At 39.4% G+C, this 13,401-nt stretch overlaps 1 protein-coding gene across 1 annotated transcript in view; it reads left to right on the forward strand.

Annotated features, from left to right (window-relative positions):
* The window catches only part of GABRP (gamma-aminobutyric acid type A receptor subunit pi), a 168,552-nt gene extending 157,803 nt beyond the window's left edge, over nt 1–10,749 (forward strand). The window contains exon 10 of the mRNA XM_089690278.1: nt 3,477–10,749. Coding sequence (XP_089546404.1) covers nt 3,477–3,746 — 270 coding nt within the window. The 3' untranslated portion in view covers nt 3,747–10,749. The remainder of the gene's footprint in view (nt 1–3,476) is intronic.
* The last annotated feature ends 2,652 nt before the right edge of the window (nt 10,750–13,401 follow it).

The raw sequence follows: 13,401 nt of genomic DNA on the forward strand, positions 1-13,401 counted from the left end.
GATTGGACTGTTCCTGACATCATCATGGCCATAGGCCATCTCCGGAAGTAAGGACAGCAGGAACGTGGGGGAGTGCCATTTTTGTGAGTTTTGAAGGATTGGGTATGTATAGCCATGGACAAAATGAGCAGTTAACCCATGCAGTGCTGGCACAGTCCCACTGCGTGTGAACATTTTGTTTTATGTTTTAAAGCAAAAGGTTTCCATGGTACTGCTTAGGTAAAATTAACCCTTCAATATATTACCTATAAGACAGAAAACCTTTGCTTTTTGAGTTTCATTTCAGGTTCACAAGACCAATATTCCCACCTTACCTTTTCCTGGCTGTAGGTATAGATGTGTGCTGCAGCAACGACATATTGGAACTGAGAATGTTCAAAGCTAAAAGCAGGTCCAAAGCTTTTTTCAGCGGTCACATAATGGTTATTATAGTTATGTGTCAGAGACACACAGAACCCATTCATCAGGCATGTGACGATGTGTCATTGGTCATATGCCTGATGAAGGGGTCCTGCATGGCTCCAAAATGTTGCTATCATAACCATGATTTGATTGTTGAAAAAAGCTTTAGACATGTTTTTCCAGTCCAGTTTCAATCTTATGTCAGTCTTGCATGCTGTGCCATCCATGTGGCAGTACAGTGTATAGCCTGCTCTTGTCAAATGGAAATCTATGGGAACATGATAGCTGCAAAAAACTGGTTTTGGGTAGGTTTGTGGTTACAAGCTCTGCTAACTGTGTTGCTGGTACAAGTGGATTGAAAAGTAGGATTGGGTAGTTTTTCCAATATACCTTGGGTACAGTTAGAAAGAATGAGACCCACAGATATCTCTACTATACACTCTGCTGTCTCCTGCAGATTCTATGTAGCAATGTATGAAACACTCTGTGTTCATGAAAATTCTGTGGCATGGTTAAAATTCTTCTTTTATATCTTTTGATACAGAACTTTCATTTTAAGGAACTAAACTACTTTAAAAGTGCTAGTAAGCTATTTAATGTATACTAGTCTCAAACTATAAAACATAATCTCCTGGCAGCTGTGTGAATTCTTCTTCACCACTGCACATTGGTTTACTTCTACGCTTTATTACCCTTCTATATATTTTATAATCTTAATTAATGCAGCCAAGAACAAGTGTAAAGATCAACATCTTAGTGGGAGTCTCCTAAAAATAATTGCTCATTTTCTGCCTCTCAGAACAATAACTGCTCCATGCAAACCACAGTTGGCTTTGTACTTTGCTTGTCAGTGAACAAAATTGTGGGTTTTTTTTCCTTTAGAAGCTATTCCTTCCAGTTATACACTAAACCGATTATGACTTTTCAGTTGAAATGACCTTTTTTAACCTACTAGAATGTGGTAACTTTTTACAACGATCATGGATATACAGTATTTTACATTGCATGAAACATTGCATGACTTGTTACAGTTTTTATTATAGAACTCTGTAAAATGAGCAATGGTAGTGTTCACTCATTCACATATAACATTAAAGGAAACTCTCCTTTTAAGTCATTTTTTCCATAACCTACTCCAACCTTGCACCTTCCAAAACCACCTTACTGTAAGATTGTAGTCGTTAGCAAAGGTTTACCTATCATTTTTTAAATTGTATGTCTACTGCCTCTATCTTGGCAATTAAAAAAAAAATCAAGTCTGGCCTTGTCCTGAAATGTATCTGTAACTGTCAAGTGTGCAAAAAGGGACAGTAAAGAGATAAGCTGTGATATACTGGAGGCAAGGGGATGGGTTGTGGAAAAAAAGGCAGTACAGTCATAGCAGTTACAGATTAAAGAGGAAAAGAAATGGTAAAAAAAAACTTGCCTGCAGTAAAAAAAGCTGAATTCCATGTATAATCTTTATTGCATACTTACTTTGGTCCAGCTTGGACCAATATAAGTATGAATTTGCCATACCTGATGGACTTCTGTGGAAGATGACAATACCTATAGTAGTCAGAGGGTCACTTGTTTGACACTGCTGCCATTCACAGAACGGCTTGTATGTTTTTAATGAATAAAGGGTGTCCATTGATTGAACAAGGTGGAGAGGAAGGGCAGTGACCTTATCCAATCAGAGAATTTCTTGTATTTATTGAACAAAAATACAAGGCATTCTGTGAATGGCAGTGTTAAGCAAGCAACCCTCAGTGGTCAGTGTTCTGAGAGGAAGCTGCTTGGCACAAGACTAGGAGGATTGTGGCTACTACAGTGTCTACTACAATGATTACCAGGCTCTCCAGAGGCCCCTCAGGTTTGGGATATGCATACTTACATTGGTCCTAGATAGAATAATGTAGTTATGCAAAAAAACATACCTGGAGTTCAGCAAAAAAAAAAAAGAAAACACATCAGACTCACAGCTGAAAGTAAAGATTTTTAACTGGCAAAATAGAACTATTATATTAGAGGCAGAACCAAATAGTTAGACGTCTTGAAATCAATTAAAGTTGTGCAGTGTTATGGGAGGTGCTTGTAATGTTTAAAGCAAACCTTTGCATTGCCAATGTCAGACAAAACATCAGTTTGGCTTTAATGTCTCCCCACCACCCAGCAACACAGCTTCACCTTTACTTTGTTCCCCTTGCACCCTGTTCAGCTTCCAGAAACAAAGAAAGGACTGAGATACTGTCTTCAGAGCTTACACAGTGCTGAGAACTCTTCTTCTGTCCCATATAACAGCTCTGGACCAATCAACATGCACCACTGCTGGTACATATGAAGAAGGGGAGTGAGTCACATGCTCATCCAGTCCTCAAGTACTGCATATTTTCTTTCCTTGTGGCAGCACAAATCAAAAGTGGCAAAGGAAATGTGCTGCTGGAAGGGGGGCATTAATTATTTAAAAATGATTATGCTGCTTTGTGCAAACTGCTGGTTTGCTTTAAAGTGTTAGTACAGCTTTACAGAAAAACTGTAAATGTGAATTAACACTGGACACCCTTCCCACCCCTCGTCCCTGCAGTACTTACCTCTGGAGCTGTCAAGCTATCAGCACCACCACAGCCACTCCAGCAGGCTGGTGATGTAAAAATCTGTGCATTTCTTCTTCATGCAGTGATTCGTAATGGACCAGATAGATTCTGATTGGTCAGCGTTGTCACATCAACAGCGCTGACCAAGCAGAATTCATCGAGTTCGTCCCAGAAAGGGGGAAGGAGAAGATGGAGAAGAGCAGGGATTTTCAAATCCCAGGACTAATGGAACCTCTGTGGTGGTGCTGACAGCTCGACAACTCTGAAGGTACGTACTACAGGGACTGGGCGGGGGAGGATGTATGAGGAGGGTGCCCATTGTTAGTTCACATTTTTACACAGTTTTTTTTATAAAAGTGAACTAACCCTTTAATTTAATAAGTGACCTCTGTGCTGTTCACCACCTGCAACTCTTATCCCCAAAAGAGGGATTAGCATTTAAATGTGTTCCCCATGAGGTCAAGTGATGTTTAATACCGTCTGATTTATTTTTTACAGAGGGATATGGAAGAAGAGGAGATCGATATGAATGGAACCATTGCAGCTGTTTCTAGTGGAGTAAATGCTCAATGTGACGTTGACAGCAACAGAAAAGATAGAAGCCAAGGCAGTTGCTCTACCATGTCCCCTATGAAGAGACTCTTGTGCATTTTCTATTGTTTCCAAGTTGAAAACCCACATCAGATAGACAATTATTCCAGACTCTCCTTTCCGCTGAGCTTTATAATAGTAAATGTTTTTTACTGGGTGTACTATCTGTATTTCTAAACTGTTCTGTCAGATTCAAATCAATGGGGATGGCATTAATGAAAGGCAGAAATTGTGCCAGGGCCCCAAAGCAGCCTAGAGCCATGTGAACTTTATGCAGGAAAAATAGGTGATGCATTTACTCAAAGTATCCACTAAATTGCCAAGCTCTGAGCATTCAAAGTTATTGGGGAAATCACTGACACACCAGATCATTCTTATGCCTTGACATAACTTTGTACCCTTCTCCAATCCTGTTACCCTGTGCATAGGGCTTCACAGCTTAGCTTCTTCTTGTTATTTTTATGGTTTTGTGATCATTGGGAAGCAAAAATGTAGACTTAGGGGATTACCAAGGGTTTAGAAATAACTGCAATAACCTTGCTGTTCCGATCAGGTCTACCTGTAAATTTTTCAGGCAGATCTGAATGGAAGTTTTGTGTTAGTTTATGGACAGTTTATGTTAGTCTGTGAACAGCCAATTACCTCTAAGTCCATTTAGGTCCAAATAAAAATAATGTAAAAGGTTTGCGTTCTTTTCCATTTAATGGCATCTAAACATGATAAATCAGAGGTAAAAGGATATAAATAAATGTGTATCCTTTTACATCAGCCTCCCCATTGATGTAATACGGGTCCATAAAGCTCCATTTTTTCCTCCATGACAAGATCAAGTTAAAAACTGAACAGACACCTAGTGACATCCATTCTGTTCTGCTGTGATTCAGCAGGGAATCTGTGCACAGATTCCCTTCTGATCAGAACAAACGCCGCCCATGTGGAAGGACCATTATATCAGACCACTAATTACTGAGTGGTCCATCTAATCTGCTATTTTTTTTTAAGGGAATGTATGATGGTTTTGTATATAAATTATTTCTCTCTTTATTTATTATAGTCAGGGATAAATAAATACATGTTTAAAAAAAAAAAAAAAAATATATATATATATATTTTATAAAGTCTGGTAAATATAGAATAATACACTTTACTGTAATGTTTTCTGCTTTTAAGTAAGCAGGTAATGCTTAGGGCTCATTTTCACATACAGCTAGGCTCTCACTTTGCTGTAAAGCCTGTTATTTACAAATAGAAGCGTAGGACTCTCTAACATTGCCTCATCTCTCTGAATGGCTAAATCCAAAGTTTAAATTAAATGGCAGGTAGCTACCACTGGGGAGTCTATTCAGCTATCCCATAATCCTCTGTAAATCCCCTGTCATTTATTAAATGTTTATTTATAATACAAAGATTGTACATACAGTAGATATTTAAAAAAGATATCTAAACTGTGGACCAAAAACCAGTAAAGTTTCCCTTTAAATTATAACTTTTGTTTATGGCAGTGGAGGGCAGCTAATTCGATTTTGTGACCTGAGATGCCCCTGGGTGCCTATTAACTAGAAGACAACATCAACAAGCCATGTATGCCAGCAATAATAGCCATACATAGGTACAACACAACCCTAAGATACATTTCATCTCAGATTTGCAAAGCAATGAATAAAATATACCTCTAAACACATTTTTTATAACATGTTTTTTCTTTTTAAGGATAAACTGCAGGAAGGGCATAACTCTTCAGCAATGCTTATTACTATACGCTCAGTTAAGATCTGTGCACAAAATAATACATGAAGTCAGTATACAATTCATGTACCCTAAGCGTGCCATTAAGAGTTTCCCTGATCAGAACTAACTGTTTTAGCTAAATGTTAGTTTCCTTGATATTGGCATTCATGCAGCTACTTTCACATCATTGTTCACTCTATAGCAAGGACATTGTGACTACACAAAAAGTGTGACGTGTGACATTATCCATTCAAATACATTTAACATAACAAAAGAAATTAAAGCTATAGACATTGCTAGGTTAATTTAATGTTTGCTTGGAGAAATGCAGAAAGAGCAATAGAAAGCCTGAAACACAGCATTTACCCATCCTTTAGAAACTGCTATTTCAGGCTCCTCGGTGGCTCCTCATATGACCAAATGCTGAACCAGATGTTGGCTAGATTATGTGATCTTGGCTCAAGAAGCATAAGGGAGTGATGTTCAGAACGAGATGGCCAATCAGCATTAGCCCTCAAGCCCCTTCAAATGAAATCACATCACAAAATGCTGCCCATAGCAATAGTTTCTTTAGGATTGGTAAATTTTCCAGCCTATTAGTCCTTTGTTTTTCCAAGCAAGCCTGTTACCATATATTTATCTTAAAGGGAATCTGTGATAAGAGAAATACACTATATTACAAAAAGTATTGGGAAGCCTGCCTTTACACACATTTGAACTTTAATGGCATCCCAGTCTTAGTCCGTAAGGTTCAATACTGAGTTGGCCCAACCTTTGCAGCTATAATAGCTTCAACTCTTCTGGGAAGGCTGTACACAAGGTTTAGGAGTGTGTCTATGGGAATATTTGACCATTCTTCCAGAAGCACATTTGTAAGGTCAGGCAGTGATGTCAGACGATAAGGCCTGGCTCTCAGTCTTCCCTCTAATTCATCCCAAAGGTATTTTATCGGGTTGAGGTCAGGACTGTGTGCAGGCCAGTCAAATTTCTCCACCCCAAACTTGCTCATCCATGTCTTTATGGACCTTGCTTTGTGCGCTGGTGCGCAGTCATGTTGGAACAGGAAGGGGCCATCAATAAACTCTTCCCACAAAGTTGGGAGCATGAAATGGTCCAAAATGTCTTGGTATGCTGACACCTTAAGAGTTCCCTTCACTGGAACTAAGGGGCCAATCCCAACCCCTGAAAAATAACCCAGTACCATAATCCCCCTTCACCAAACTCTACACTTGGTAGAATGCAGTCAGGCAAGAACTGTTCTCCTGGCAACTGCCAAACCCAGACATGACAATCAGATACCCAGATAGAAAAGCATGATTCATCACTCCAGAGAACATGTCTCCACTGCTCTAGAGTCCAGTGGCAGCATGTCTTATATTTACACCACTGCATCTGACGCTTTGCATTGCACTTGGTGATGAAAGGCTTGGATGCAGCTGCTTGGCCATGGAAAGCCATTCCAGGAAGTTCTCTAGGCATTGTTGTTGTGCTAATCTTAAGGCCACATGACGTTTGGAGGTTTTTAGCTATTGACTCTGCAGATAGTTGGCAACTTCTGCTCACTGTGCTCTTCAGCATGCGCTGACCCTGCTCTGTCATTTTACATGACCTACCACTTCGTGGCTGAGTTGCTGTTGTTCCCAGTTGTTTCCACTTTGTTATAATACCACTAACAGTTGACCGTGGAATATTTAGTAGCAAGGAAATTTTGTGGAAGAACACAGGTGGCAACCTATCACGGCACTACACTTGAATTCACTGAGCTCCTGAAAGTGACCCATTCTTTCACAAATGTTTGTAGAAGCAGTTTGCATGCCTAGGTGCTTGATTTTATACACCTATGGCCATGGAGGTGATTGGAACACCTGAATCCAATGACTTGGAGGTGTCCCAATACTTTTGACAATATAGTGTACATAAAGCTGACATTGCTGACTTCCTTCTAAGAATACCAGTTGCATGGATGCTCTGGCTTCAATACTTTGAGTCACTGACTTGGAACAAGCCTGATGGTTGAGAAGTCAAAATTCCTGATCCACTTATGATTTCAAATTAATGTTATAGGAAGTACTGAAGAAAATGGAACACCATGATATCCTGCAAATTCACCGAAAAAAGGTCAACACTGACAGCTTCCAGCATTCAGTGTATTGTAGATCCAGTTTGCTTTGGATTTTCTTACCACAACTGCTGGTAGACACTGCAAATGGAGATATCTGCTGATGGGCTTTCTAGTGCAGCCTCAGCAAGGGTTCCTCCAGAGGTTGCTGGGGGTTTTGAGCAATAAGCAATGTCTACCTTTCAGATAAGTAACCGCTGACAACAATGATCTTTTTAGATATCTGTGAGGGGCAATTCTTCCCAATGACTACAAAAGTAAAGACCATTCTTTTTTGTGGCCATCAAACTAATGTACTGTGAACTGTGAATATAGTAAATTACTTTTTTTACTTTAAAAAAGTTTGAAAAAGTTATTTCATTAGTTCTCCCATATTAAAAAGGTTTAAAAAGGCTTCCAGACTGTCTAAGAAGGCAAAACAAAAATATATACTATTGTGGAAGTAATGGTATATTTTATGAAGATTCATGTCCATCGTTTCTAGAATAAAACATGTAAAAATGGTTATTGGTTGTAAAATGTGCTCCTCACTGATACAACACAGCAAACAAATAACAATATTAAGCAGTATTTGTAGGACACACTGGTGTTACTCTTCCCATTCCACAGCAACCATTCAGAGTTTTCCTTTTTAACAAGAAATATATTAAAGTTAAAATCAGATTGGTTGTTGTACAAAAAAAAAAACAGACATATGAGATTTAGTGCTAGCTCAAACCTAAAAATGTCTGTGAATTCTCTTTTCCCTGGTTGCCAAAGAAATGTCTATAATCTCTAAATCTATATTTAGAGAAAAATAGGGTCTGCGATTGTTGGTTTTTCATTTGTGAAATTGCTAGTTGCCCTGTGGTTATGCTGTACCATCTGCAAATGCAGCCTCTATTAGTCTTTCGTGAGAGGTATACTTTAATTCACTCATTAATTTACTTTACTCTTATTGAACAAAGTGCAAGGAACTATGACTATGTTATAATTTGTAAACTATAACAAGGAATTGGTTCTCAGTTTAATGGGATGATACATGATTTCTGATTGGTTGCCAGTAGCTTTACAGATTATTGCGCTTTGTTGAATACTATTATGGCTGGAGTGGTTGACTCCAGTCTTCAAGGCACACCATCCACTGACAATGCATGTTATGTCTACTGCCAGAAATTGTCAAAATAGGGACTGTGTAAAAGCATTGTGTGCTTTTCTGACATGTGTTTGGTGGATCAGTTCTGTATAGGACTAACGACCCTTTCTATCTCTGCTGACTGGTGTTTATTCTATATGAATCCAGCCCCTTTAAAAGTGGCAGCACTGCAGCTTAAACTGGCCCTTTCTTCAGCCAATGCAAAGTCAAAGAAAGAGGTCACTTCTTTCCCCTTTCCCAGCAGCATATATACATCTTTTCTTGCCATTAGCAATTCTGTCTCCATTAAGGTTGACAGAACATAGCATTTCATGTTAATGTAGCACTACCCCCTTAGGAGTTGCTGAATATTTGTGTCCCCCTATAGTCCTGCAGAGTCAGGCAACACGCATTTTTCACAAACTTGCATCCAGGAGTCAGTAACCAGTTGTTGAGCTTGTTTTAAAGTTTTATTGGGGGATTTCAACTTGGATAGGGTAAGGGGTGTACTGGGTGCCCTGAGAAACTGAGGACAACTTCCTGAACTATATACAGTAGTTACAGCAGACAGTCTGTTTTGGAGAGATCACCAGCATCTTCTGTAGTACCACCCCAGACCCCAGATAAATCCTCTTCTTTACACAGCTGTCTGGAGGAATGCTTGAGTAGGGGATCTGGTGTCTGCCACATAAATAGTGAAAAAGGTCCTGAGTGGCAGGACTAGTGTGCTCCTTCCTCTTTCTGGCCCAGGGGGTTCAGGTTTACTCACTCAGTCTTTCTCCTGTGCTGCTGGTGGGCTGGTGGCTGCTACCAGGTCTTTAGCTAGGCTGCTCCTTCCCTGCTACACAGGTGGTCCTCACTCTGGGGCCGGCGAAGGTCTGCACTTTCCAAGCTCCACTGCCTATAGGTGAGCCCTTCTCCATTTGGGCCCTCTCACAGGCTTCTGCCTCCAGCCTCAGATCCTTTCTATTTTCCACCTGAACACTCCTGCTGCTGAGAAGGCTCCCTTATTCCTAAAGGCTGTCCCGGCCTCCTGTTGGGGATTGGCTAGGATACTCCTAGCCAATCCTAGAGTACTCCTAGAGTACAGACTAGCCACTTCTTAGATCCACCCACTGCTTCTAGACCTTTCTCCAAAGTTCTAGAGCAGAGGGAAATTCCAGAGGGCTGGTCTTCAGAGCCTGTCAGCTCTGACCACAGTTTGAGCTATCACACCCAGGCTGCTACTCAGCCCTCCTTGCTAACAATTGGAGTTTAGCTCCCCCTAGCAGACTAGGACGGTGCTGCATTATGGTTGAGCATGTGACTTACTGTCTTTCTCCCATGTTTCTTTTTGGGCCAATGCTTTGGAATGGGGGCAGGAAAGAAGACCATAGACATTTTGTAAGTACCAAAAAGCCATTGTAGGGCTTACACAGGTAGCTCTTTCCCCAGTCCTGGCAGCAGAACAGAATGACGCAGTAAAAAAGGAAAGTATAATAAATGCTGTAAGTGAGGTAGACAGTTAAATGTCGCTTTTACTTTGCCCTGAATTACCAAACAAATAGGACCCTGTCCTATCTGCTTGTGTTGAGCTGTGTTTGGAAACCAGATTATAAACAGTAGACACATTTTACATATTTGCAATGAAATCTGATTTAATGAAAGGTGTGTACAGCCCACATTGAACAGATCTGTCAAAATCACGAGCGAGCAGAGCAGCACCCACACAAACCCAAAAAGAATGCCAATAAATATTTTACCTCTGAAAATAACTGAAAAACATGCACTGTGGACCTTGAGGGCTAGTGATGAGCACCACCACCTTAGGCAATAACCCCGCAGGGTGTGAGTATTTAGTTGAGTGTGTGACTCATGTAGTGCCTGTGTGATTTTAATAGCTTTCTTTGAATGCATAGGCTGCATTTTAATGTTCCATCCAAAATATGGCTCTCACCATATACTGGTAACAGGACACAGTCACTTTTCATATAAGCATTTTTATTGTATAATGTATATATCATATTTATTAAGATGTATTTAATTACTGAAAGAAGTGCAGTCATGTCCTCTGCATCAGTTCTTTGCAAGTAAAATGACTTTCAGTAATTAGTATTTCCTTATGTTGGATTATTTAATGTTCATGTACTGTATATACACAGGAAATTGTAATATACATTTTTATTTGTATGTACCTATAATTTATTGCATTAATAATACAGCATTGTATATACTTATTACATAGAGCTTGTTTTTGTTATTTATATGGAATATGGCAAAGCATAGGTTTTCTTTGGCATTCATTCATTTCAAAGGAAATTATAGTGCATATAAGTCAGTACACATTTTTGCTTATTGGTTTAACATTTTCCTGCATATCATTTTAACATGTGACTAGATGCATGTTTCTGCTCTCTGCAAGGGCACACAGAAAATAATGGTTTTCTGTGTGCCTCGTCTGCACTTCCTCATAGCTGTCAGCTATGGAGCAAAGCGGTGCTGAAGAATGCAACGTGTCTACATTTTTCAGCTCCATTATGAATTTTTATGCATGGCAGTGCACATAAATGAAATGAATGGATTGTCACTTTTGGACATTCCATTAAAATTTAGAAAACAAAAAAGGGAAATGCCACACCCCCCACTTGCTGGCAGGTACTATCACTGCCCGCAGACAAAAATTGAACTTTTTTCTCTGTGGGTAGGTTGCACCTACCCAAATTGTTTTCTTGTTTCCTCTTTTTTTATTCTTAGAACCTTTTTTAAGCACAGATTTAGCTCTTGCTCTAGTTTTCCCTAAGCTGAACTCTGGTGGTGTGCGCTCAAATAAGTACAACATGAAGTACTTTTGTTTAGTGCAGCTTGGTATGACACAATCCATCACATCACATAGTGCTGCAGCCAATAGAATCTAATGAAATGTCACTTTGTGACATCTTAATAAAGTGTGCACAAAAAAGTATCGGTGCATCCACACTGCTGTCATCACAACGCACACCAGCGGCTCCATTCTAACATAGCTGCTAGTGTGAATGGGCCATAACTGTTGATATTTAACCCCTTTTATGACATCTATATGCAGATATGCAGAGGCAGGGTGGGTGGGCCTTAACGCCAAGCTGCCACATATATGTGTTGCTGTCTAGTTATGGGGCACGCTCTCCATCGGCATCCCCCAGAACTGTAAATGAACTGTCATAGACCATTCAAGGTCAAGTACTGGCATCCAGGGGGGGTGATAGGATGGGCTACTGATGACATCAGAGCTGTGCAGCCAATCATATGATTTTTGGCTCCCTCCTACCAGCCACAGGCGTCACAGCCCATTTAAACGCTGGCTCCTGCCAGCATAAAGGGGTTAATCAGTCTGAAAAAAGAGAGTGAGGATGACCACTATGCAGCACAACTAAGCAAGAATTACAACTGGTATATCTAAAAAGAAATATGACCACCCTAATTTACAGTATATATATAAAAATACAAACTATACAGTACACACATTTTTACAATAACATGATATGTAGTGTGATAACAGCTTCCCCTTTTAACGGTAAAGTATTGATTTGCCAAGTATGTTTCTTTCCCATCCGGCCCATGTATATAAATGGCCAGACGGGAGCAGTGCAGGGTCGGGTGGCCATTTATAAATGTTCTTCCCGCTCTCTGCTTGTGCACGCTCCCTGGGAGAGCGCAGCACCGTGATCCGGTGCTCCGCGTGAGGTCCCGATCATGTGATCACTGATTGGCCAATCAGTGATCACATGAATAGTAAGCAAGATGTCACTTCTGACATCATTGCTTACTACATGTGAAATCTGTGAATGATCACAGAGATCACATGGTACAAGGCTATTCACAACAGCCTTGTACCATGTGACAAGCTGTGACCAATCACAGCTCACACAGTATTTCTCAGTGGCTGCAAAAATGCAGCCAGAGAGGAGAAATGTTTGCTTTTACAGCCTTTATGGGTGTAAAAGCAATCAGTGTAAAAAAAAAAAAAAATCTTCATTACCCCCCACAAGTAGTACAGTGTCACTATGCTGACACTGTACTGCTAGGGTGACAATATGTAAAAAAACAAAAAAAAAAACAAATAATAATATAGAAAAAAAATAAAAATGTAAAATAAAATTTAGAAAAATTATAATTTGTGGTTATAAACTAATTTGGGTTATATTTATTTACTAAAAAGATAATTTAATACATTTTGGCAAATATTTATTAAGAAATATTATTTATGTGCAAAATGTTATAAGAAAAACACTTTAATCAAAATTTTTGGACTTTTTCATTTATATAGCAAAAAAAAATTTAAATCCCAGTGGTGAATAAATACCACCAAAATAAAGTTTTATCTGTCTCAAAAAAATGCAAAAAAATTCATATGGCTACAGTGTTGCATGACCACGGAATTGTCATTCAAAGGGTGACAGCACTGAAAGCTGAAATTGGCCTGAGCAGGAAGGGTAAAAGTGTCCGGACTTGTAGTTGTTAACCATTGTGGAGTATCACAAAAAAAAGCTGAGAAAGATGCATTAATATTGTCCTCAAAGCTGAGTGACAGTCTGATTCAAGACAGCACTGCTATAGATTTTCAGAAAAGTACAAAGAAAACAAAATAGGAAGATGCATTCCTGTCTTTTCTCATTTAAAAGAAACTGCTGACTGTAGGCTTAAAGCTCTAAAACCGTACTTCAGACATATATCAAAAACAATCTTTATAGCCATCCATTGGGCAGAGGTCACATAGAAGCTATATATTTCAGAGTTGGGGTAGGATAGGATTGCTGATCTCCATGCCCTTCAAATACTGTCAGTACGCCTTCTGCAAACTCAATTTTCCACAAGCAACTTTGTACATGAAAAAAAAAACTTTAAATGAACGTACT

Source organism: Staurois parvus, unplaced genomic scaffold, assembly GCF_062004578.1.
Source record: "Staurois parvus isolate SC_StPar_1 unplaced genomic scaffold, SC_StPar_1.0 ptg000525l, whole genome shotgun sequence".
NCBI lineage: Eukaryota > Metazoa > Chordata > Amphibia > Anura > Ranidae > Staurois > Staurois parvus.